The 24,641-nt window shown below is 33.8% G+C and overlaps 3 protein-coding genes and 2 pseudogenes across 4 annotated transcripts; 1 reads left to right on the top strand and 4 right to left on the bottom strand.

Annotated features, from left to right (window-relative positions):
- The first annotated feature begins 5,487 nt into the window (after nt 1-5,487).
- On the top strand, nt 5,488-5,985 carry LOC111293240 (flavonol sulfotransferase-like pseudogene; annotated as a pseudogene).
- Nucleotides 5,986-6,706: 721 nt separating this feature from the next.
- On the bottom strand, nt 6,707-10,852 carry LOC111292892 (putative protein phosphatase 2C 63). Its single transcript, XM_022885514.2, has 4 exons — nt 10,057-10,852; nt 9,464-9,840; nt 7,655-7,891; nt 6,707-7,481 (listed from the first exon to the last, which is right to left on the bottom strand). Exons 1-4 carry the CDS (start codon nt 10,313-10,315, stop codon nt 7,215-7,217), a joined length of 1,140 nt encoding a protein of 379 aa, XP_022741249.1. The 5' UTR covers nt 10,316-10,852; the 3' UTR covers nt 6,707-7,214.
- A 3,311-nt stretch (nt 10,853-14,163) lies between these two features.
- Nucleotides 14,164-16,163, bottom strand: LOC111292834 (uncharacterized). Its single transcript, XM_022885434.2, has one exon. The coding sequence runs from the start codon at nt 15,521-15,523 to the stop codon at nt 14,387-14,389; it is 1,137 nt and encodes a 378-aa protein (XP_022741169.2). The 5' UTR covers nt 15,524-16,163; the 3' UTR covers nt 14,164-14,386.
- A 1,612-nt stretch (nt 16,164-17,775) lies between these two features.
- LOC111291981 (uncharacterized) lies at nt 17,776-18,774 on the bottom strand. The gene has a single exon (XM_022884141.2). The coding sequence runs from the start codon at nt 18,311-18,313 to the stop codon at nt 18,035-18,037; it is 279 nt and encodes a 92-aa protein (XP_022739876.2). The 5' UTR covers nt 18,314-18,774; the 3' UTR covers nt 17,776-18,034.
- Nucleotides 18,775-20,160: 1,386 nt separating this feature from the next.
- On the bottom strand, nt 20,161-23,629 carry LOC111291979 (subtilisin-like protease SBT1.7 pseudogene; annotated as a pseudogene). Its single transcript, XR_016345628.1, has one exon. The product of XR_016345628.1 is annotated as a subtilisin-like protease SBT1.7 pseudogene (transcript).
- Between the last annotated feature and the right edge of the window lie 1,012 nt (nt 23,630-24,641).

Raw genomic sequence — 24,641 nt, 5'->3', positions numbered from 1 at the left:
GATTATCCAAATATTCATTATTTGGAATCAAAGAATGTATAAAGGAAAAGATATGAAAAAGTAAAAGTATATAACGGTGATTCACAAGAAAGAGAAAATGTCATGAAAATACATCAGATCTGCCATTTTTATTAAAATGATGAAAAATAAGATAAAATTCAAATATATAAAAGAGGTTCATATTCTAAAGAAATCCTAAGATGATAAATAGTTCTAATCAGCTTTCCTAAAATTATGCCCCTGGGTAATTGGGTGAAAGATCTTTCTTGATGTTCAATTCTCTTGATTTGTTGAAGCTTACTGAACCTACTCTAATCAAACTTAGCACTTTGTGCTTAAAAGTAGGATAAGTTTTTATAAAGTGACCCATTTCCCATTATTATAATCACATATGTTATTAACATTATACAATTTGGGATAAAGTAGCTTCAATGGTTTCAAAAGAATTAAAGATACCACGTCATTCTTAACCAATTTTAGGAGTAGCTTCAATGGTTTCAAAAGAATTGAAGATACTACATCATTCTTAACCAATTTTAGGAATAGCTCAGTATATGTTATGAGGATAAGATCAATATGAACTCTCTCTTAATTACCTTTGGATCTTCTCAAACTAACTGTTTGCTTGTTAGGCCTTAAAACTGGTGTAATGACAAGATTAGGCCTATATGCAGGTGCTTGATAGACTAGTTGATAAGTGTTTAGGTAGATGTTATTTATAGTTGGAAAATAAGGCTAGTAAGGAACTTGGGTAATATTATTGATTGCAAGGTAGTAAACATGATGAACAGGTAGCGGATATGAAGCATAACTTCTAAATTGTTACCCTTTAAAACTTTTGGCTTGAGTTTCAGTTTCATTCTTTTTGGGCATCCCACTTTTTTTTATACCGCTGGCTTTTTTTTCATCAAATTTACCACTCTTAATGGTATTTTTTATAATCTCGTCTAAGATCACCATGTCAACAAAGTTTTTTATTACATTCCCTATCATCTTTTCATAATAGTATACCTTCAGGGTGCTTACGAACAAGCTAATTATTTTTTTCTCAATTAGATAAAGTTGAACTTAAGCAGTCATATCTCTCCATCGTTAGGCATATTCTTTAAAGGACTTCATTGTCTTATTTTTCATACTTTGTAAAGAAATACGATCAAGAGCCATGTCAATGATGTGGCGATATTGTTAATAAATCCCCAAGTAAGCTCATTTCAAGAGTAAATACAAGTTAGATCTAGCTAAACATACCATCTTACAGCTGAGCCAATAAGGCTGTCTAGGAATACACATTAATAACTTTTCATCACTAGTGTAGACAACCTTTTTTTGATAATATATAGTGACATGTGTGATCGAACACTTAGTACCATTGTACTTCTCAAACTCAAGGACCTTAAACTTTGACAAGATCATAACATCTTGTACTAAGCAGAGGCTAGTTGCATCTATAGAGTCATAAAAGTCTATACCCTCAACGGCTCATAATCTTTCTTTCAACATGTTTATTTTATAATTAGCTTTGGAGTATTCCACAAACTTAGCCACTTTCAATTTTAGTTTTTCTTTTAGGTTGTCATAATTGAGAACTTGGACCAATTCAACTACTTTTTCAATGAAAACAAGGTTGATGTAACTTTGACATTCCCTTTGCTAGTGCATGTGGCATTCCTGAGTAAATATAGCTTGTAAGAAATGAAAACTGTTATGTTTGGTAGCTTTAAGTAGATTGGGCCTGATATGGATGATAACCTGAAGGATATAGAGGATCAGTAACGTAATGTGAAATATCTTTTTCTACCACTTTTTTTATTTAGCTGTCTAATGCTTTAAAGATTTTACTTAATTCTCTTTTGAGTTTTTCTTTAGCCATCTCTAATTTTTCAATGTGGCTCGCATTGTCTTACTCCATTCTTTTGGCTTAGGCTCGAGTGTTGTACTCGTAGTGAGTTAGTCGAGCTATCCTTGAACCTTAATTTACCACAATTAAGGTGCATGTTTAGAATGATGTTCATGAAAGCATCCAATTATGCATGAAAATAAATGCAGGGATACATGGATGTAATAAAAAGGATTTATCATATAACAATTGTTAACAAAGAAAATATTTATTGAACTAAAAGTTATTTCTAACCAAATCTAATATTACATCCATGAAAAGTCTAAAAGTTATTGAGGAAAGAAATTCCTAATTTGTCGATACTAGTTTTGCACTTTATTAAGGAAATCTAGCAGTTCTTGGTCATATACTTCCACTAGTGGTACCTTTATCTTTCATTTTTTAACCTTTTCCACTATGTCATTGGCTTTGTAAGCAGCCACGATGATTTGGTAGAGCAAGGACTCTAGCTGGTGATTTCTTACATATACCTCTTTTACTTGCTCACATTCTTTATTCACAGCTCCCATTTGTGTTCCAATTTTAACCATAACTCCATTCAGTATTAAGATGTGCCTTTATGCATCAGAAAATGTCTTTTCCCTTTTTTGTAGCCTTGCTTACAATTGTTCATTTTTTTATCAAAAGTTGAGCCAGTTCTCGATTAATGGATAATTGTGTTATATTAAGGTTAGCAAACAAACTCTTCCATTCATCCTTTTCTTGTTCAAGTGCTTGAACTTCTCTTTTTAGCTTTTTGTTTGCAAGCTTTAACTCTTCAGACTCTATTTTCAGGCCAGTAAAAGACTTTGCTAGGCTTTTCATAGATGTAACTAAGATTTTTTTTTATTAAAATTATTTTCTAGCAGTTACTCCTTATGATAAACCTAATGATGTGAATGCATGCATAGCAAAAGAAAAAAATATTAGTATGCACATAATATATATATATAAGGAATAATATATAAATACAAAAAACAATATGTAGAGTTAGTATGCATATAATATATTCCAAAAAAAATTTACAAGCAAAATAAGCATCCCACCATATGTCCTATTTAGGATTTTTTAACACAAGAAAAAGCATAGCTTTAACCTTAGTTCGGACCTTTAGGGTTTATTTAGATGCTTGGTTTAAAGATTTGACAATCTAAGGGTTTCCAAATTGTTCTTTACATCATTGTCCATTATAGACATGTAAGGCAACCCAACCCTTACCCATTATAGGTTACAAGTGAAAAATGACTCAATTTGAGTGAAAATTTTTTACTAGCCCATATGGAGACATGAAATCTCACAAAAGTGTAGGTACCTTACTCTATCTTAAGGGATAAAACTCGAGTATAGAGCTCATGTTATACATGAGAAAATGAATTACAAATATAAATAATAAATAAATAAATAAATAAAAACATGAAGAAAAATTCTTAAATTTATTAAGTTAGCATTGGATAACAAAAAATCAATTATTGGCCTGACTCTCGATGTTCCCAATAAAGTCATCAAACTGTTATAACGTATAGATCCATGGACTTACCGTTGGACATAGACTTGAGAAGTCACCACCAATCTTTTTATGTAGGTGTGATTGACCAACTAACTGAATCTGTCCTATTTTAAAGTGAAATCCTAAGCTTGATTCGAATATCTTTAAAAAGTAGATTTTAGTCTATGAAACCAGATTTTAAGTTTAAAAGTGTGATAACGCGTGAAAAATATTATAACACCTTCACAGAGTCCAGCCGAAAGATAATATCAGTTTGATTTCAAATTATCCAAGCCATAAAGTCTTTTTGTAATTTTACCAAATAATTTAATTGTTGAAAAATGATATTAAAATTACTTCAATTGTTTGGTAGTACTTAAGGATAATTTTTTCACCTCAAAAGTATTCATGGAGACTAGTGTCCCACTCTGAAGAGGTTTCATTGTCGGATTCACTTAAAAAACTTTTACTTGTGAAATCAATTTATTTTTAAAAATATCTTCTAATATATTGGTAAGATTTTTTGTCAAAGATTGTTGTCCAATATGTTGATAGATTGAAATTTTATTTGTTTGTGAAAATAATTTATTTTCATAATATCTTTTAATATGTTGATAAGATTTGCAGTCAAGAATTATCTTTCAATATGCTGGTAGGATTTAAAAAATATATTTTTTCAAGAAAATTCATTAAGTTCTTCAATAGTTTGGTAATACCTAATTCAAGATTTAAATCATTCAATAATTTGATAAGATTGAAAATTGTTTTTGAAAACTCTTTTTTTTAATTTGAAAAAAAATCAAATAAACGAAAATTATCATGCAAATAATACCATAAAATAATAATAAAAAATATCATGCAATAATAATAAAATAATAATGCAATTAATTATCATGCAATTAAATATAATCATGCAATTATGCAAAATATATCTAATACGTCATATAAAATAGATATATAAAATAATCATGCAATTAAATATGTATTAAAATATAAATATTATAATAATATATAAAAAGCAAAACATAAAAATAAAACAAGAAAATAAAATTGAAAAAATCAAAGCAAAAAATAATTAAAAAAAGAAAAACTTGTGCCATAGGTCGGGTCGGAGCGCGAATCAACGGGTCACACAGGGGAAAGACCCTTCCAAAACGACATCATTTGCCTTGCTATAAAAGGTACTTTTCAACCTTTTTTCTGTAGACTTCAAATTTCTTCTCTCTCTCACTCTAAATCTGTTTTCTCTCTTTTTTCTTTAAAATTCAACTGAAAAACTCGATCTTTTTTAGAAACCAACCACCAAATCTAGATTTGGCGTCAAAAATTCAACCAATCGCTAAAAAGTTTAAACAAAACACAGAACAACATATAAACCTAGATTCCGGTCACCATGTACTTTACCAAAAATTTCAAATTTTTGCCAAATAATTCATAAAATAACTCAGAAAACCTAGATAAAAAATTCAAAAATCCAAAACTTCCCTCTAAACCTAAAATCCTATAATCAAATCTAAAAACCCAAAATCAAACTAAATATCTCGAAACTTTCCACGTCCAAAAATTTGAACTCCTAAAAATTTAAATGAAATCCACAAACTCCATTAAAAAAACCTAAACTATTTTTTAAATAACCTAATGGACCTCTCTCAACCCAAAAAATTTTCACCTTCAATCTAGAAATTTAAAATTTTACAAAATTCACAAACAATTTTAACAAACCCAAACTAAAAACCCAAGAGAAAATCAAAATCCACAAAAACCCAGTCTATTCCCTCTTTTATTTATGTTTGTGTCTAGTTTTTTATAAGGATTCAATCCCTTTTAATTTGAAAATTTTCAATTGATTAATGATTTGATTTTTTGTAATTCTTGTAATATGTAATTTGATTATTTTGATGAATTAGGTTTGATTTGATTTTTTAAGTTTTCCCTCTTACAAGATTTGATCTTGCACGAATCAAACCATTCATTTTAGAATCGAATATGAGTTGAAACAAAAATTCTCATATTTTTATTTTTCTGAAATTTTTTTATTTTTAAACTTTTTTTTTTTACTTTTTTTGAAAAATAAAATAAAATTAAATAAAAAAATTAAATCAAATTAAAATTAAAATTTTTCTAAATGCTAAAGTTTCGCAAATCGAACTCAATTTACATACGCCCATTTCAATTTCAAAGAAATTCTCAAACAAAACGGAATATCTACAAAAGGAAATCTCTTTTTGGACCGTGCTGGGACCATGTTATAGGACACTGTAAGGCAAGTTTGGAACGGCCAGAGAAGGTAATGTTCCTGAAATATGAAGACCTGTTAAAAGATTCTGTGGTTTATGTGAAGAAATTGGCAGGGTTTATGGGATACCCATTTTCCTTGGAGGAAGAAGAAACTGGGGCAATGGAGAGAATAGTAAATTTGTGTAGGTTTGAAAATCTTACCAATTTGGAGGTGAATAACACTGGGGTACAGCATCTGGGTCAGGTAATTAATAACAAAGATTTCTTTAGGAAAGGCAAAGTTGTAGACTGGAGCAACTATCTGACACCCCATATGGCAAATCGCCTCAAAGGGATAATGGAACAGAAGCTGAAAGGATCTGGCTTGACATTCAATTGCTCATAAATTAGTGTTTGGCAATCAAGAAGACATCCCAAAAGTGAACTAGGCATTTACCTTATTAAGTACCATAAGCAGTGAAGTTAGCTTGAATACTACGTGAAAGCTTTTGCTAGATTTGGATTGGGCTAATTGCATTTTCAACATAATGTGGTTTGCAGTAGTTGGTTTTTGTTTCTTAACAATATTTACTAATTTTTTTTTATTTTACAAAATGGATGGATTAGAATTTGGGATTCTAATTTGAATGTGTCAATTTATAAGAGAATGCAAAGTTTCATTGGATTGAAAATAACACAGGGTCACTGCTCATAGCATCACTCTTCTGAGCTTTCCAGCTGGATGAACATTGTTCTAGAGTTACATGGGAATTGATCAAATTGCATAAGGAAAATCTCGGGTTACCATTTACCAATCAATTCACATCGAAATAGAATCAGGAATTTCCTCCATTTCTGTTTCGGATAGCAGCCTGCTTGACTAGTCTGTTACGGTAAAAGAGAACTAGATGCTACTAGATCTGAGTTCCTTCCAGATCTCCAAATGGTCATAGCCAACAACTCTATAATTGCCGATGGATTAATTATTCATGGAGGCAAGGGAGATGCATCTAGAGAGTCCTGAAGTCTTCCATATGGTGCATCAATTATGTAATCAATTGTGCATTCCAAAAAGGCAAGAACATGCAAATTTTAACTAATTTCTGGCCATCCAACAAACAACGACATCCAAAATTATCAAAATAAACATGTAATGTCCCATAAGGGCAACGCATCAAATCTTGGTTTCTGTCATATCTAGGTAATATTTACTTCTTAGTTCTTATCTTAACTAAAGTCTGGCCACGTACACACATATACCAGATAATAATCCACGCAGGGATTGGCATATAAAGAGAACTGAGAACAAATTGTTCAGAAACAATTTCCCTAATCTTCCTATGTATTATCTTACAGAATAAAAGAACAAAGTTGTACGCGTAGGTTTTTTTTTTATTCCACATAAAAGAGGGAACTATTTAAGATGACCGAGAAAAAGCCAAGCTGGGAAGTAAGCAGCAGCTTCAATTTGGCACCTCTAAAAGACTGAAAATTATGTACAGCAACCTCAAATGACCATTATTGCAAAATCTCATTTGCTTCACACAACCAGTCCAACCGGATGTATCTATGTCATATATATTGTCTTCACTCAATAGATAAGAGAGTACCCCTTGTCCTAGTTGGGCGAGCTGTTTAATGAACATGGAACGAGTCATCCGCTTCATCAGCATTGAGAGAAAAGATATCAACAGGGGTGCTAGTGCAGTCTGTAAAATTGTGATCCTTGAATCTACCATTAGAAAAACCCAATGGATGATCCAAGTATATCACTATAACAGTGATATCGTCATGGAAATGGCGTCTTACTCCTTTTTCAATTCTTTTAAGATCATCGTATCTCATTTCTCTTTTCTTTGCAGACTCCTGAAGTGCAGCTCTTACCAATCGCTTTGCTATTCCCTGTGAAAGAAGGATATATCATTATTGACACCATCACATTGTACAATACTTAATGATTTGAGCCCATATATATATATATATATATATATATATATATTAAGAGTGAAAGTGACTAAGCATGTCAAGTTATAAACGAGGAGTGCATGAAACTATTTATTAGGATGGAGCCTTACAACTCTAGGACTTTTCAGAACAATCTCACAAGCTTCTTGATCACTTAATTGCTCCCAAAGGCCATCTGATGCAAAGATCAAGAACAAGTCCTGAGGCTTCAATTTCCGCATTAATATAGAGGGCACTGCTGTCATTACAGGCCTTTTCAAAGGAACTGGCAATCCAAACTGCTGAAATAGATAATCCCTGTTGAACTCAGGCTTCTTCAGATATATATCTCCAATCGATCTCGAGACCTAAAAGATGAAGTGTTTTAGATAAAGCCTCCAAAATCACACGGTGCAAATTCCAGTTATGATATCAGACAATCAACTTAAACCAAGGAAAGAAAAGCAGATTTACAGCCGTAAAGTTGTACTAAAGTAATGGATACCACGTGACTCCTTTGACTCTACAAGAATGGTTTCCAAGTAGGATTGGAGAAATAATTTTGTATTCACTTCTTGAGTGAAATTTATTTCTTACACATAGCATATAGGAAAATCTCCAAATTGTGTTAGCAAAGTTGAATCATTGAAGTCACAAGCACCACGTATACGATATAAATGTTCATCCACCAGTTATTAAAGCTATGTACCATCACCAGACAATGACTTCCAGGTTATGATTCATATACCTCACTATTCACTCTTTGAATCTAATATATTCGGATGAGAGATGTGACTGCCCAAAGAGGTGGAAATGTGATTTGCGGAGGCATATTAACACAGAGAAATAATAAACACAGATGTGACTCAAAGAAATTGCCTGTGAAGATTTCCTAATGCACTTTTATAGGATAAGAATATAATGATTTGGACGATAAACTTCCAAATGGCACATATAACTGATCCAAGAACTACAACAGAATAAAGAATAGAATATCATGCTTTCTATTCTAAGCAAAAGGTATATTTTCCTCCTTTTTAGTTCCGATGAAATGATCGTTTGCTTTCCAGGAATAACCATAACTTAAAATACTCAAACATTGATATGTAATATGAAAAGAAAATTTCTGTGGGATATTCATAAGTTACTGCAAAGTAAACAAGGATGCAAGCAGTGGAAGACAAGGGGAATATTGAAATTTGGGTGATATGGCACTATATCTATGAGTTTTAGCATAAAGCTGAATTCTCAAAAATCTGATCATCTCCAATAATTTTCATATTTCTAAAATGGCATAAAATCTAAACCTTTATGGCCATTTTAATGCTCATGAGAGTGAAGAAAGTGTGCATCCATCAAAAACCAAAAGAAGATAAGATGCCTGATTGATCTATTGGCATATCTAATATTCAAAGAAACAATTAGAAACCACATGATGTATCTAGAGTAGAGGCTAAACATTCGGCTAAGAAAATGTAGTCAATTAGTAATATTAAAGAGACTATGGGAACCACACAAAGATCTTCATATCTGCAAAAATGCCTAGTAATGCTATCACAGAAAGGTTCATGTCTTCGATTTAGAAAGGGTGATAACCCCAAATCTTAATTGGTGACTTAAGCATAACCTAAGGAATTAAAAGCAAAGGAACTTGCCATCTGAATTGCGAATTCCTGACGAAGCAAAGTAAACAGGATCATAAAATTTCACCAGTATAACATATAGCAGATCAAATGCACACAAAGTTGCAGTGTCAAATACTAATCAATAGTCCAATATTAACCAGAAATCCAGAGTTGTAATTGCTATTGGCGACTTGTTAAAACTAACATCTATCTACAACCACAGAAACTTACAGTATTAGACCAACAGAAGTTTGAAAATGATCAAACACTAAGGCAGTTAACTAAAGAAACCAAGAGAAATGCCAAAATTGGTACCTGAATTATGCCCTTTATCCGCCAAACTCCATGGTTGTACACCACAACGTGAGAATCATCAGGGTGAAGTGCTACTACCTCCTTCCTCACCTCTTCAACACCAACATTATGATCAGTTGATAACCGTTCTGCCACCACCCGATTATTAGTCCCATTTGGGGACACTCTCCGCCCAAGCACTGCCCTCGAGTCTCCAAGATTAGCCACGTATAAAACATCATTAGCAATGGCCCCAACAAGACAGCAGGAACCAACTGAAGCAATCTGTGGCCTAGCCGCCCATGTTCGCTTCACTAACTGCAAAAATTCCTCCTCAGTAGCAGCAAACGCCTTCTTTATTACTTCTGCTGACAACCCTCCATGCTCTGATGCAAACTCTATCACAATTGAACCAGTAAAAAACATGAACTTTTGTTTCGCTAAATAATTGACCAGAACACTGAATTAACCAAAATTTGAATTTGATTTATATGAAATATTATTCTGATTTCAATTATATTTTGATTATTAGTCTCTTTTTCTTTATAGTTCACCTTAAACATTTTAAGCAATCCAAAGCCTTAAAGAGAAACCCCCAAGGAACATGCACTTACTATGAAGAAAAGGCAACAAACGGTGAGTGATGAAACGGGAAGCCTCAGGTCCGCCATGACCATCGTAGACGCCGACATACGTCGCAGAAGGGGAAGTAAACACCTGTCCTTGATCTTCCAAAGAAGAATTCGCTTGCACAACTGCTATGGAGTAGTCCCCTGAAGCGTATGGCTTCAAGTCCATATGCCACAACAGCCCATCTCCTCCACCTCCTCCTCTAAAGCACTTCTCCAATGGCCTTGTGCACATCTCCAACATCCTTTTTGACTGTAAGAAAACTAGTTGAACTTGGACGTGTTTGACAATAACAGACAAGTTGAGCCACAATAAATAAATAATGGGATTTCTTTTCCAAGCAGGGTTTGCAGGGGATTTTCCAGGAAATTGAAGAGGGGTTGGAGTTGTGAAATGTGTGATAATTGAATATACCTTCTTTGTGTTCTCGTTTTTATTGATGCTGGAATGTCTTGGGAGTTTGAAACAGGACAGAAGGACGGTTGAAGACAGGAATGATTCAAAGTAAACGGTTAAGCCAAATAAGAAAAGGAAAAAAAAAAAAAAGAAGGAAAAGAAGAGTAGAGTTGACGTAGACGTAGACGTGGGAAAACTTATCCAGTACTATCGTCTAGGTAGAATCCTGTTCCTTAACAACAAACGCGTAGTATCCAAACCAGCTCTCAATCTGCTTAAGTTTTCACACAACCGTGAATCTCACGTTTATGCTTTGCCATCGAGTTCCACTGATGCAAAATTCAAGCTCTCTCAAGAATTTTAGTATGAATCCAATTTTTGTTCAGTGCGGTTTGTACCATCCTCTATCTTTTAGCTTTAATTGTTGTTGCTATTGGTGAAAATAAAAATAGATAATACTAACAGAATATGCCTTGAATGATTACAAGAAAGAATAAGCAAACCTAAGCAATTTTGTAAGGTTTTTAAACACCTGGCGGTTGTTGAAAACCTCAGATTCAGGTGTTTTTATTCTTTTTTTTTGGGGGTTCTGTTTCTATCTTCAATCTTTTTCCAGACAAGAGTTAGTGAACTGAACATACAAATGATAAAATCAATAACTAATTTTTCTAACGTTGCATCATGTAATCACATTAAAAAAGTTTCATGGATTTTTTCGTTCCCACTAGAACACGCTGTTTCTAATCACCAATTGATTGATTTGAAAGTTGATTTCCTTTAATTTCCACTGAGAATGGAGATATTTGGTGTTGTTGGCGTTGGCGTTGGAGAGAAAAAATAGGCATCGCCACTCACCCGTATGGTAAAATCAATGGAAATCGAGCACAGAATGAGAAAAGAAAGAAAGATTTCACCCACTTTTTTTTTCCCTAGCAAGTGAACGCTTGCTTGACTTTCAAGGTCTCAATTTTTGACTTATTCTGTGAATTGTAATCAGAACAAGAACTTCATCGCCGTATCTAACATTCAGATGCTTATGCCTATGTCTGAAAAATATCACTAGCTCCTAAACTTAAGTCAAACATCTGTAAGAAACACATGTAACATTTCCATGAAGGATGTTTTTTTTAAGAAACAATAAAGAAATCTGACTAGAAATGAAACGATAATTAGACACCAATTTGTTGAAAATTCTTGAAATTGATCGGAAGTGGAGAGTGACATATCACCTTACCTTGTATATTTTATTATTCTCATGATGATGCTTTTGGTGAATAATTAAGCAAATGTAGGAGACACATGAAGCTAAAAAAAAAAATCTGGGTCCAAATAAATTCTTCAAATGAATGTCATTAAAAATTCAAGACAAGGACATTTAGTTGAACAAGGTTGGTGACTTGTTGGAATCGTTTTGAAAATTATAAAGCTACTGTTTTTTAATGTTGATGAATACGTTTGGTTCGATGAATTATAATTCAAGTAATTCAATCAGATACTATTCTACCTTGGAAAACAATATTTTGAAATTTGAACTCTTTGGGTACACATTTTCCAATTTAAATGAATATAAATACTTAAAATACAGCTCTCCAGTCACATCCTATTAGATTAGAAAGAGTGATGTTACTTGTATCCCAATTTTTTAAATATATCTTTAAATTTTAATATTTAATAAAATTATTTAAATATTTATTAATTATTTATTTTTTGTATTTTACATTCTATTCCAGAAATGATTTTCGAAAATTTTTTTAAAATTTCGAACATTTATTTTGAGAAACTTTTAAAAACTTTCAATATAAAATATTATAAAATTAAACATAAAATCAAACGAAAAAAATTAAAAAATAAATTATTTATCTTTAATTTTATACTTTTTAATTTTAAATTGATGAAATTTTATTTGAATTTGATTTGATCAAGTTTAAAATCTTTTAAATTTTTAGTTGGAAAGAGGAAAGAGATTGAATGTTTGAGTTTTTATTAAATTTGTATTTTAAATTAAAGGTGTTTTGAGTAAAAAATTAAATATTAATAGTAATAAATTGTGAAGAAAAAAAGTTACGGTGTAAATAGCACCGTCCTTTAGAAATTACAACACTAATTCCTACTTAAAATTTTCGGGGCCCTGTTAAATGTTTTGTTTGTTTCTCTTTGCTTTATAGTTTATAGTTTATACTTATCTTGTATTAGAGAAGAGATCTCCTTTAATGTTTCCTTTTGTCATTCAAGTCGCTGGCTGGCAAGATTGCCCTGCTTTATTCTTAAGTTTTGTTGACTTTTTTTTTTTGACAAATTACATTATACAACTACAGTCAGTAATAATTTGATTTGTCGGCAGAATGTTAGATTTATAATTTTAACGGTCATACTTTAATTTTCAGTAACCTTAAATATTAAAAAATAGCTTTATCAGCAATTGTATAATCTATTAATAAAATATTAAAATTAAAATTTTAATGATTAAGATTCAATTACTTACTTAAAAAAAAAGAAATGGGCTTTTTACAGATTAGGCCTTACTTTATAATTAATTTTGTAAGCTAGTTGGGCCAACTTGGCCTAATTCTTCAAAGTGGTAGAGTTGATGGGACACAAATTGGCTTGATTCTTTTATTTCAGTAGACAACAACTCAACATCAAAATATGCCCGCTTGAGCCAGGGTCCAAGGAGCCATTGTTGTCTTTCGTGCATAATGTTTGTAATGAATTGAAATCATCATAGATTCAATAAGTAAGAAACTCTCAACTTTTCCTGTTTTCCAAGAATCAGTTAGGTATATTTCTTTTGCCTGTAGGAGGGCCCAACATATATTGTTGTGGATAAGCATTCTTTGGTAGAGCAAGCAGCTTTCTTGCCTATCCGGAGCACTTATCCTCGAGATCTTGTCCAGTTCACTGGCAATGGAGTTACTGAAGCTCCAAAGCTCCCCACAGTTTCAGGCTTGAGGAAAAAGCAGCAATTTCTGTTTCTGGATTCTAAAAAGGCCGTGGTCTTAGGCTTCACTGAAAATTTGTTCTTATATTCATTGATTGAATCTATGAAACATACTGACATACGCAAAGATTATTATAAGATTTAAGATGAACACTCACATGCGTGGGGATATGCTGTCCAATAGAGGAGAAGCTTTTTCAAAAGCAAATACAGAAGATGTAACAACTCCAAACTTTTCAGCCATAATATAAGATTATGTTAATCTGAAAGGGGAAAAAAACATATGTACTACCAATCTCCAAACAAAATGGGGAAAGACACAGTACAAGGAAAGAATTATTGGATTCCCAAATAAACTTGATCAAACTTTCTTGTTGAGATCAGATTAACTAATGAAACAGTACAAGAGACAGACAAAAACCATTACTCTTGCCTTTGTAATCATGAAATCATCAAAAGAACAAATGGGATTGAAATTGAAAGAGTTAATCAGAATCCCTTCCTTCCATGTTTTACTTTAGCTTTTTTGGGGGCCAAATTGCATGTTTTTTCAACTTTTTTTTTTTTTTTTTGCCTTTCTCTGTTTCATGGGTCGTTGGGCGCTTTAGTGACAGTCACGATTTGCCGTTTTCATGTCCTGTTAAAGTTAACACTTTAATCATGATAAGCACCTCCACCACCACCGTCACGTTTGTTCATGCTCATCATTTTCCACTCATCACGGCTGCTACTATTTTTCAATCATCAGAAACGCCAATTGAAAAATATAATAAATAGACAAAGAAAAATCAATAATTAAGAACTTGAAATCTCTCAACAGACAGTGAGAGAGATTTTATAGGTACAAGAGCTTGCACTTTGAAGTATTGCAATATATAATCTAAAAAATAAAGACAACTAAAAAAAAAAAAAAAAAAAAAGTGATAATGATGAAAGAATAGAAAAAGGAAGCATGCGAGGGATTGTTCATGAGTCTTTCTTTAAGCCTCATCAACATAGCTTGCATGTGAAAGCTCCTTTAGCCATTCAAACGTTCGATGACGTGACAAAGCTTGTTTTCCTTCTTGCTTTTCTTTTTCCTTTTCTTTCATTTTCTTCTTCATCATCAATTCTTGCAGCAGCTTTTTTTTCTCTTCCAAGGCCGCATACGACTTTGCTTTCTCGTTCTCACTGTTCTTGTTACTTTTGATGATGACTATGTTGTTCAATGGAACTGTTTCAACTGCATTAACTGAACATTTACATCCACTAAACAACCCTATTCTCTTTTGTAAGAACCCTTTGTTCGAATCTTGCTGGTTCTTTGCAACTTGATCACCGCTGTTGTTAACAATCTTCTTGCTGCTGTTCTTGGTGGTGCTTGAACTGCTATTACTGCTATTACAACTGCTGTTTCGGCTGACAGAATTTCTATTAGCATTATTGTTGTTGCTACGAACTTTCAAGTCGTTTAATTCAAGTTCTGGTGCTCGAACCAAACCTAACCTGAAAAAATCCCACATTGATGATTTCTGGTTTCGGCTATTGAAATTTACTGGCCGAGTTTTGGACAATCTTATCTGGGGTTTTGGACTTGGATGTGTGTTGAAGTTGTTTCTGATTTTAATTGGCTTTGACTTGGAATTGGAACTGGAACTGGAACTGGTGGTAATTGAACTGAAATTTCTTGCTGTAACCGTGATGGAATTGCTGCTACTTATTGAGTAATGACTACTTCTAGTGCTGCTGCTACTAACACTTGTGAACCTACTTAATGAACCATGGTCCATGGACTCTGACCTTGACAAGCACCGACTAGTGTTCTGGCTGTCTTGGCGGCACCCTGTTAGGCCGCTGTCTGAACTAACTGAGAAACGAAGGGGTAGAATTTGGCCTTTAAAGAACACTTCATCAGCTGCACACATTTCTGGTTCTGTTGATAGAGAGCCACCCCATGAGCCAAAGTTGAAATCTTCTTCTGCTTTAATTGCTTGGGATTCACCATCTTCCTCATTCCTGGGTTGGACTTGGTTCTCTTCTTTAATCAAATTTACTGGCAGATCACACAATGACAATGCTTCTTCTTCCTCGGCTTCCCATTTTTCTTCATCATCACAGTTAATTGCAGTACTCTCCATGGCTTGAAAGTTAATACAAAATGAAACTTTTCTAATTCAAACACCGTTTGGGTCCTCCTGAGAAGTAACAAAGGGTGCAGAAAGTGAGATTTATATAGCAAGAACACGGTTTAATTTTGAATTGCAGAGAGAGAAACAGGAGAGGGAAAGTTAAAGGGGGAGAAATAGGGAGACAAGTGGAATATAAAGAAGTAAAAGCCACTGCAAAAGGACCAATAAAGAAACAATGGAAAATGCAGAAGTCAGTGCAGGCGGAGAAGACAGGGTCTCTTTCTTGTTTGAGAGAGAAACAGGGGGGCTATCAGGCCGGCCATTATCCGAGCTAGTATTTATGCACTCTCACTTTCATCAATACAATTGTGGAGGACAAAAGGAGTTAGATTTTATGCTCTAGTGGGGCTAAAACCTAAAGGTTACAGCTGAAAAAAACAATCTTGGCATGCAAAATTTATATAATTTTATATAAACATCTACTTTGGAGCATGAAATTTGGAAGGAAAAGTTAAAAATGGAATGTTAAGATAATTCACAGTGTCAAACAATGATAGACATCTGTTTTTGGCAGCGAAAACAAGCTCTAGGATTCCATCTAATGAATCGAATTCTTTTGGGTCTATTCAATAAAAGAAAATTTGAACTGTTGATAATGGAATGTATATTCCTGAGATGAGGACTAATCGAGACTGAAGACAGGAGGGTTGGTGTTGCTTTTATTATATAACAAAAATAACTCAAATTTTAATTTAATTCAATTAGATGATTATTTTAAAAAAAAAACATTTAGACCGGCCGAGTCTTAACCACTTGCAATCCATTTTTTTTACTCCTAAACTGCAATTTAAAAAAAAAAAAAATTGAGAATTTAAATTTTAGATTATGTGGTGCAAATTGGAGCTCTAAAGATCTTGGATGTTTCATGGCAATGGGATGAGTGACCTCTGATAGATAGAATGTGACTTATTGGGTTTTTTTTTTTTTTTTTTTAACTTTGTTCCAGAAAGGTGTTTTTGCCACTGCTGATCAAGCAGGAAAAGAATGACTTGTATTTCATTGTATATGATAAAAAAATTTTGTACCAGCTAAAAATGTATAACAAAAGAACATGATATTTTAAATCCAAGACCATGGACCACTTAAAATTTATTTTACTTTGTAAAATGAAAGGCCAAAGTTACATGATTGGCATTTACTGTAGCCAACATATCTGTTTTGTTTTGTGACAGAAACAGGTCCAGAAGGCAGAACCATCTTCTGTTTAAATTCCTTCGATGTTGCCATATCTTTACAGTGGAGTTTGAAAATTGAAATTGAAAAGATTCTGCATGATCCTGGAGTTTGATATGGTATTCAATTTTGTTTGCTCAATGCCATTAAGGAGTTTTTATGGAGGAGATTTGAGTATGTTATCCTCTCATTTATTGAGATGTAAATATTTATGGCAAAATGACTGATCAGGCATATGGATTCTTTGGAACTTTTATGTTTTTGATAAACCTTTTGCTTCAAAATTTATTAGGACTTTCTACACCAAGCTGCTTTTCTATGTGAATTCTTTTAAAAAATAAATAAATAAATAACATTAATTATTATTAATTAGTGCCATTATTTTTTTAAAATTAGCTACCCAAAATTTGAATCTCAATTCTCCCTTCCCATTTGGCAGACAATTTACTAAAAATGAATTTAATCATTTGAATTTTAAGACGTTTAAGAAAATATTTTTTTAATAAAAAATATCATGATCTAAAAATAATTAAAAATTAAAAAGTTATTAACATTAAAATTTGAACACTACAACTGCTGAATGTCACCTATTTAAAAGAATGAACTTAAAAAACATGATTAAATTAAATACTAATTTCTAAAACAACATGATTTTATTACCTAATATTATTTTAGTTGCCTTTAAAAAGAAAATAAACAGGCTTGTGATTTTTTTCCTTTCTTTTTAAAATTATGAAGTTCTAATCACTTTGAAAGTATGATTAGGAAAGAAAATCAGAAATATTATTCCATGCTTATCAGTCAGTCTTTTGCTTGTGCAGGAATTAGTCATGCAAATTGACTTCTTGTTAGTTAACTCCTCCCTTTCACACCCTTGAACAAGACGGAAGTAAATCAATAAAAGAATAAAGAATTGGACCAACAAAAATCATAAAATTCAATTTGGGCCTCTCAAAAATAAGAAAATGAAAACGCATTAATTGGGCCTTAGCCGTATATATTATAGGCCGAATTGAAGAAAATTGATTAATTTTGGGCCTTAATTAAAACTTTGTTGCTAAAATTATCATTGGTATTCACTAACAACGCTACCTGAGAATTGAATTTGTGTTATTTATTAAATTTTAAATCATTGTTTTATGGTGTTACTGTAAATATCATTTGATGAAAATTTTATTTATTTACAACCCCAAAGAAACAAAAACTAATTTATATAGCTTTCTTACTTGATTTCCAAATCTTCTTCTCAAGAACGTCGTAATTAACTAATTATTATAGCTATGCGATTCAGGGGACCCCTTGACGGTTAATGGTATCAGTGGCAGCGAAATCACGCTCAGAGGAGAGATTGGCACCGGAAAGAGTGGGGGCGTCGGTGGGGCTAGCAGCGCCACGGCCTGGCTTTGGTTGTTGATGGCCTTCGGTTCCATACCGTTGACGCTTGTAATCTTCCAAGTCCATGTACTTCAAGTAAGGACTGTCCTTTACTGGTAGCCCTTCCAAGCTTTCCTTCTTATCTTCCTTATTGTCTGCTTTCTTATCCACATGTTCTTGCTTCTTCTCCATTTTCACTTCCAAGCTTTAGATTATTGCAGGATTGGTTTTTGTTGGAATATGGTTTGCTTATATTCAAGATTTTCACCTTTGGTGCAATTTTGCCATATGTTGGCTACGTGTTTATTCGTCATGGACTGTGAGTTAGCACGTGGCAAATGCCTTAGAAAAAACCAACTGAATTAAGTCCTTTACCATATTATTTCATTAGCTTATCCAATTAGATTTTAATTGATATTCACTGATTTCTGTTAAATGTAAGTGTGAATGCAAATTATTGTTTTAACTAATGTTATTTGGCATTCAATTATATAGAATAGTGTAATTCGATCCCATCTTATAAAACTTGTTACAAGACAAGTGTATCTATCTAGTTTTGTAATTGTTATTTAATTATTTCAGCCATGCCAATGTTGGTTTTTCTTCTATGAATTGCGGCTAATTTAAATTAACAACAATTCTCTGTTTTCATGGCTTGTATGCTATAGTTTCTCTTGTTGAATGAAATTTCCCACAAGTTTGTATCCTTCTTTTAGTTCAGCAGCAGGGGAAAGCAAGGGAAAATTTGGGAGCTTGTGTTCCTCCTCCTTATTGCTTAAAGTTCCCAGATTCTTGGTACTCGGATTGAAAAAGGGATGATGTTGGCTGCAGACTAGTAACTACACCACCTCAACCTGTCTTTGTTTATTTGCTCAACTTTTTAATTAGCAGCTTGTTTCACCTATCTCAATATCTCAATTTAAAGCAATTAATCCTAACGGAAAAAGTTTATACTGGAGTGGGACGCAAAGTCTGAATAAGCCTTGGCAATACGATTGCCAGGATAGGAATTGAGTGTTTTTGATGACTTTCTGCAGTCCAGGATACAGAGAAAATCACATCCACTCGGTGAAAGCTTTATGACCACTGATACTTGCAGGATAGGGCACCACTACATAACCAAATTCATGAATGGACAGTCTATGATAAAGAAATTTTTCTTGAAGGAGGAGTAACTGTCAGTAGCCAGAAATAAGCTCTCTTACAATAGAAGATCTTAACAGTATTCCGTATATAGCTTAAAACATAAGAAAGGTTAGAACTAAAAACAGATAGAGCAGTTCTCTTTCCCCTCTTTAACAGAGACACTACGGATAGCAAATGCCTTAGATGTGGCTTTTCCGTATTGCAGTTGATGACTCTATTATTGTTGGCAAGTCTCCTACTTTATCTGATAATTGGGCTTTGAAAAGAAAGCAGCAGGATGAGCAAGTTGAGGTTGGGAAACCTATACCATTCACTCATTGTAGAATGGTATGAGGTTATCCCCTGCGTTCTTCAAGACAACATTATTACTCTACTGCTACCAATTTGCATCCTTACATCCATCCTTTCTGGGGCCCTGAGGTAAAGAAGTTCAACCCCTCAAAGATTGCATGTGAACTTTATTTAGTTTGGTAGAGAATCCTCTGGCAACTAACCATGTTCTTTTTATATCTTTTTGGTTTGGGAGAAATGTTTTAATTATATCTCATTATGGGATATTTCTGTTTCTACCCTCTCTTTAAAAGGACAAGCTATGTATTAAAGTGGCATCGGAACATTGGTACAACTTACAGCTGTTTACGCTGTCAAAAAGCATGGAAATCACATTAAAATTCGTGGCACCCATAATTGTGCTTTGCTTACCTGGTGACACTTCCTGTTCACTTTTGCAATAAAATCTCAATTGGCAACCGAAAAGTCACTTGAGTGATTGAGTCTGGTCTGGACCACGTATAAAGTGATATGAAACCAAGAAGCCCATGATATTGTTGATTGCTTTAAACTTGAAACAATCCACTAGGTAAAGCATATCCATACACTGTACACTGAGGAAGTAAACAACCCAATTTCCCTGGTTTTTATGTCTTCTATCTCAGAGAACAACATCAAGCACTTAAACCCAGCTTTCATTATTAGCTGGATAGAAATTATAAGCGCATCAAGAATTAGTAAACTTAAAAAGTCTAATACATTAAACAATTGCACTCCCTTTCTTTTTTTCGAGAGAGAGTTTAAGAAGCAAATCAACCTTAAACTATTCTTTTTATTCTCCTATCAATTCCAGCTAATTGCAATAGGACTTTGCACGTTATACTTCTCACTAACCCATTCCAAACGAGAAAAGCTGAAGGTATTGGATGGCTGTGAGCTTGCGGTGAATGTGACTGTATATGATTTCTTCTCATTTGCTTGGCTGAAACTCAACGTCTCTGGCTCAACTGATATCTTAACTCCTCGAGCTTCTGGTGATATAGACACCTTGTAAGTTCCTGGTGAGCCTACATTTGTAAGAGTTCGAGTGTACTTTACCACATTTGAGCCACCCATTGTAGTATCAAAATTGACAGCAAACGATGGGTAGTTGAGATCGGTAACTCTATATTTCTTGCGAGCATCACATGAGAAGTTTCTTCTTGCGAGGGCGTTAATTTGAAATTCACTGTAGTTTAAGGCACAAAGGAAGCCAAGATAATCTTCAACTGTTAAATCATAGACAAGTCCTGGATTAAGCGCTGATACAGGATCAACATGTCCAGCTCCATGATCAAACGGGGTGGATGGTTTCCCTGTAGCAATATCTTGCATTTTCTGCTTGTTTTTGTACTCTGTATAAGCTGTGGTCATGAGAGCTGATCTGATAGCTGCAGGACTCCAATCTGGGTGAGCAGCCTTGAGCAATCCAGCAAGGCCACTAACATGCGGGCAAGACATTGAAGTTCCTGAAATAATGTTGAACTCCACCCTTCTGGTATCAATTGCCAACCCTGTTGGACCTACATCCCCGGACCATCCTGCTAAAATGTTGACGCCAGGAGCAATCATGTCTGGCTTCAATATCTCCGGGGTTATCGAATTAGGCCCTCTTGAGCTAAAAGCAGCCACCACAGGTGATGGTTCAATGCCAACTTTGGTTCCTTCAAAGAGAATTGTCACAGTTGGGTTAGGATTTGAAAACAAGTAACTCTTTAGAGCATCACCAGATTTTTGGCCCACACCAGTTGCTGGAAGCAAATGGGCATCGGCTACAAGCTCTTCGCCGTTTGCAGCAGTGTTAGCCAAAACCATTCCTACACCACCAGCTGCTTTAACAACAGCTCCTTTTTGAACCCTGGCGTTCATTCCACGATCACAAAGAACTATTTTGCCTGCAACTTTTTCTGGTATCAAAGTTCCCATCATACACAAATTCCCACTCGTGGCATTGCTAGCATTACCGGCATAAACAAATGGTAACAACTTTCCCGGCAAGGGACTGCCTTTGTAAAGTGACACACCAGAGTAATTTCTTCCGTTTCCAAGGCTAACATAAGCAGGGAAATCACGATCCAATGTGCCTGCACCAACGGTAGTGATCCAAGGAGCCACGTTTGATAAACTGTAAGAACCTGGACCAGCATTTCCAGCTGAACAAGAAACTAAAATTCCCTTTTCCATAGCAGCAAAAGATCCAATTGCAACACTATCCCTGTAATAATCCGACATGCCACCACCGAGTGACATTGAAAGTACATTAACGTTGTCGTCAATAGCCTTTTCCATCGCAGCCAGGATGTCTGAACTGAAACACCCACCAATCCAACAAACCTTGTAAACAGCAACTCTAGCGCGCGTGGCCATTCCACGAGCCATCCCTGGCGCATACCCGAACAAGCTAGCCCCTTCCACCACCGACCCTGCTGCCGTGGATGCCGTGTGAGTGCCATGTCCATCGTCATCTCGAGGTGATTTCGATTCATTGGATGCATCAATTGGACCCAATGCAGCCTCATACCCCTTAGAAAAGTACCTTGCACCGATCAATTTTCGATTACAATTTGATGAGGTAAAATTGGTGCCTGATTCACACGCGCCTTTCCAGCTGCTTGGAATTTGACCAAGCCCCGTATCAGCAAAGCTCCTACTTTCAGGCCAAACGCCAGTATCCAACACACCGATTATAACTTCACTCGCTGAGTCAGACTCAGGGAACAAATCAGCAGTTTTACTTAGTCCAAGAAACTCAGGTGTACGAGTGGTGTGCAACTCGTATCTTAACTCAGGTAAAACTGCGAGGATCCCTGGTTGCCTTTCGAGTTGTCGAGCTTCCTCATTGGTTAACTGAGTGGAGAATCCATGGATAACATTGTTGTAGGTATAGAGCATTTGAGCTGAGCCAGAAACTGATTTTAAAGACGATTCATACCAGTGAGTATGGTGCTCGAAGATCGCTGGCATCTCGGATTTAGCCATGTGGACTATGTAAGTCTTTCTCTGGTTCCTCTTCTCCACTGGTGCGGCCACGGACACGTGGCAAAAACCCAGAAGCAGAACAATCATAAGACACTTAACCATCTCCATTTTCGTCTCTCTTTTTCACTGGAAAGAGAGGAAAGGAATATAAATGAAAGCTTGGATACAACTCTGGTCTTATACACAAAATAATAATAATAATAACAATAACATATGGGTTTTTTCTCTTTTTATGAAAAACTATGGAAAAGAAGAGAGAGGACGTGTTTGTAGGGACGGTGGTGGTTGTCTTGTTCCTTGAATGATTGGGTTGAGACAAAAAAAAAGAAAAAAAAAAAGTGATAGAGGTTAAGAGCTAAGGAAAGACTTCAGCTTTTCCTTCACATGATTTCATGCTTTAAACCATGTCTTCAAAGTCATCTCCTTTTTCTCGAGACTGAGAAATGATTCTCTCACTTCTACCTCTGTCTGTTGATAACTGTGTTTTCCTTTATCTTTTGGCAGATTTAAGGGAGACGTGAAAGCATCAAAAACCATAAAAGCTTAATATGTGTTTTCCTTGTACAATACATATTTACTTAAATTAGAGATGGTTTGGTGATTAATTTAAGCAAAGGAGGAAAAAAAAACAGAGATGGTTCGGGGATTAATAACAAGTTAATGATTTATCTAAAAAAATTGGGGCTGGTGGAACTCGAGATTTAATTAATTGATTCATCCAATTATTCACGTCAGATCGAACAAATTTAAAATTTAAACCTCACCTATCATTTTTCTTTTCTTATTTTTGGTCAGGATTGCTTATTTCTATACTCCAATTTCCTGGTGCTGGTAAAATAATAGACTGTAACTAATTCTTTTAGGTTTGAACTTAGTTTGGATATATTTTAGGTTTCTTTACGTGCAAGTGAGTTGATCAAAACAATTTAAAATTTGCATGCATGTTGAAGAGTAAGATGGTTGGTATAAATCAAAAGGGGAGAAATGAAGATTCCTCAAGATTATAATATGATAAGTTGTAACTTTTTTTTTTTTTTTGTGTTGGACCAATGATATATAAATAATTTCACAAGTTTTTTTATTTTGAGGATTTATTATTGTAATAGTTGTCAAACATATTACTTATATTACTGTTAGAAATAATTAATGGACAATTAATTTTGAACAAGGCATGAATTAATTAATTTAATTAATTTATATAATTATTTTTTAAAAAAATATTATTAAATAATTTTTAAATTTAAATTTAATATTTACAATATCTTATTTTATCGTAGATTATAATTTTTTTATAAAAAAATTAACTATTAATTTGATATTTATAAAATAATAATAAATAATAAATTATTTTTTATTAAATTTGATGAAAATAGTTAATGTTATAAAATTTTTTAAACAATATTTTAACCATTTTTAATTAACGTTTATAATGACAAGTTAATTAGACGTACTATATATTATAAATAGTAACTCAACCATTTTATAAAGGCAACTAAATGACTCAATTAAATTAGTATGTTTCTTGAGATGTTGTGAGCAACAGGAAATTGACGAGGCATAACCGGACAGTTTTGAAGGTAGGTGAAACAGAGCTCTAATTACAAAACAAAATCTTTAATTGTTTCGTGTTGTTTTTTTTTTTGGTTCACGGGCATCTGTCATTACTCTGTAATTTTTATAATCATTCATTATTGTATCATTATTTGATCCAACGGTGAACGGAGGTTTAACCGCCAACTGACCATCCTTCTTCTTTCCTTTCTCGAAAATAAATATACTACCAATATATATATATATAAAGGCTTCTCACGGGTTTTAATTTAATTTCGGGAAAATATCCCGTGCAAGGCTGAATACAATAATGAATTGTTGGATCTTAATCTCAATCGCGGGCCCAAGCTTCACGTGTAGCCATTGGACGGCGTGATTGGATGAAACTAATTAATTTAAAATAGTGATTTAAATGCTTTTTGAGGTACAGATCTGACCCAAAAATAAAAATTAAAAAATGTGTCCTCCCGGAGGCTTGTCCCTCTTATTAAGACATCAACCGCCACTTTGTCTTTGCTCGAGGGTTTAAGATAAG

The sequence above is a fragment of the Durio zibethinus genome, chromosome 10 (assembly GCF_047325235.1).
Source record: "Durio zibethinus cultivar Kanyao isolate XHJ-2024 chromosome 10, ASM4732523v1, whole genome shotgun sequence".
In the NCBI taxonomy this organism is placed as follows: Eukaryota; Viridiplantae; Streptophyta; class Magnoliopsida; order Malvales; family Malvaceae; genus Durio; species Durio zibethinus.
Note: the sequence above shows the minus strand (reverse complement) of the source record. Positions and strands in the feature narration are given on the sequence as shown.

What these genes read in the sequence shown, in the direction of transcription:
- LOC111292892 (XM_022885514.2), bottom strand. Translation starts at nt 10,315, where the DNA reads ATGTTGGAGATGTGCACAAGGCCATTGGAGAAGTGCTTTAGAGGAGGA. An exon ending in TTTGTTGCCTTTTCTTCATA is followed by an intron (nt 9,841 to 10,056) that starts GTAAGTGCATGT and finishes CAATTGTGATAG; the next exon opens with AGTTTGCATCAGAGCATGGA. An exon ending in TTCTGAAAAGTCCTAGAGTT is followed by an intron (nt 7,482 to 7,654) that starts GTAAGGCTCCAT and finishes CTTCTTTCACAG; the next exon opens with GGAATAGCAAAGCGATTGGT.
- LOC111292834 (XM_022885434.2), bottom strand. Translation starts at nt 15,523, where the DNA reads ATGGAGAGTACTGCAATTAACTGTGATGATGAAGAAAAATGGGAAGCC.
- LOC111291981 (XM_022884141.2), bottom strand. Translation starts at nt 18,313, where the DNA reads ATGGAGAAGAAGCAAGAACATGTGGATAAGAAAGCAGACAATAAGGAA.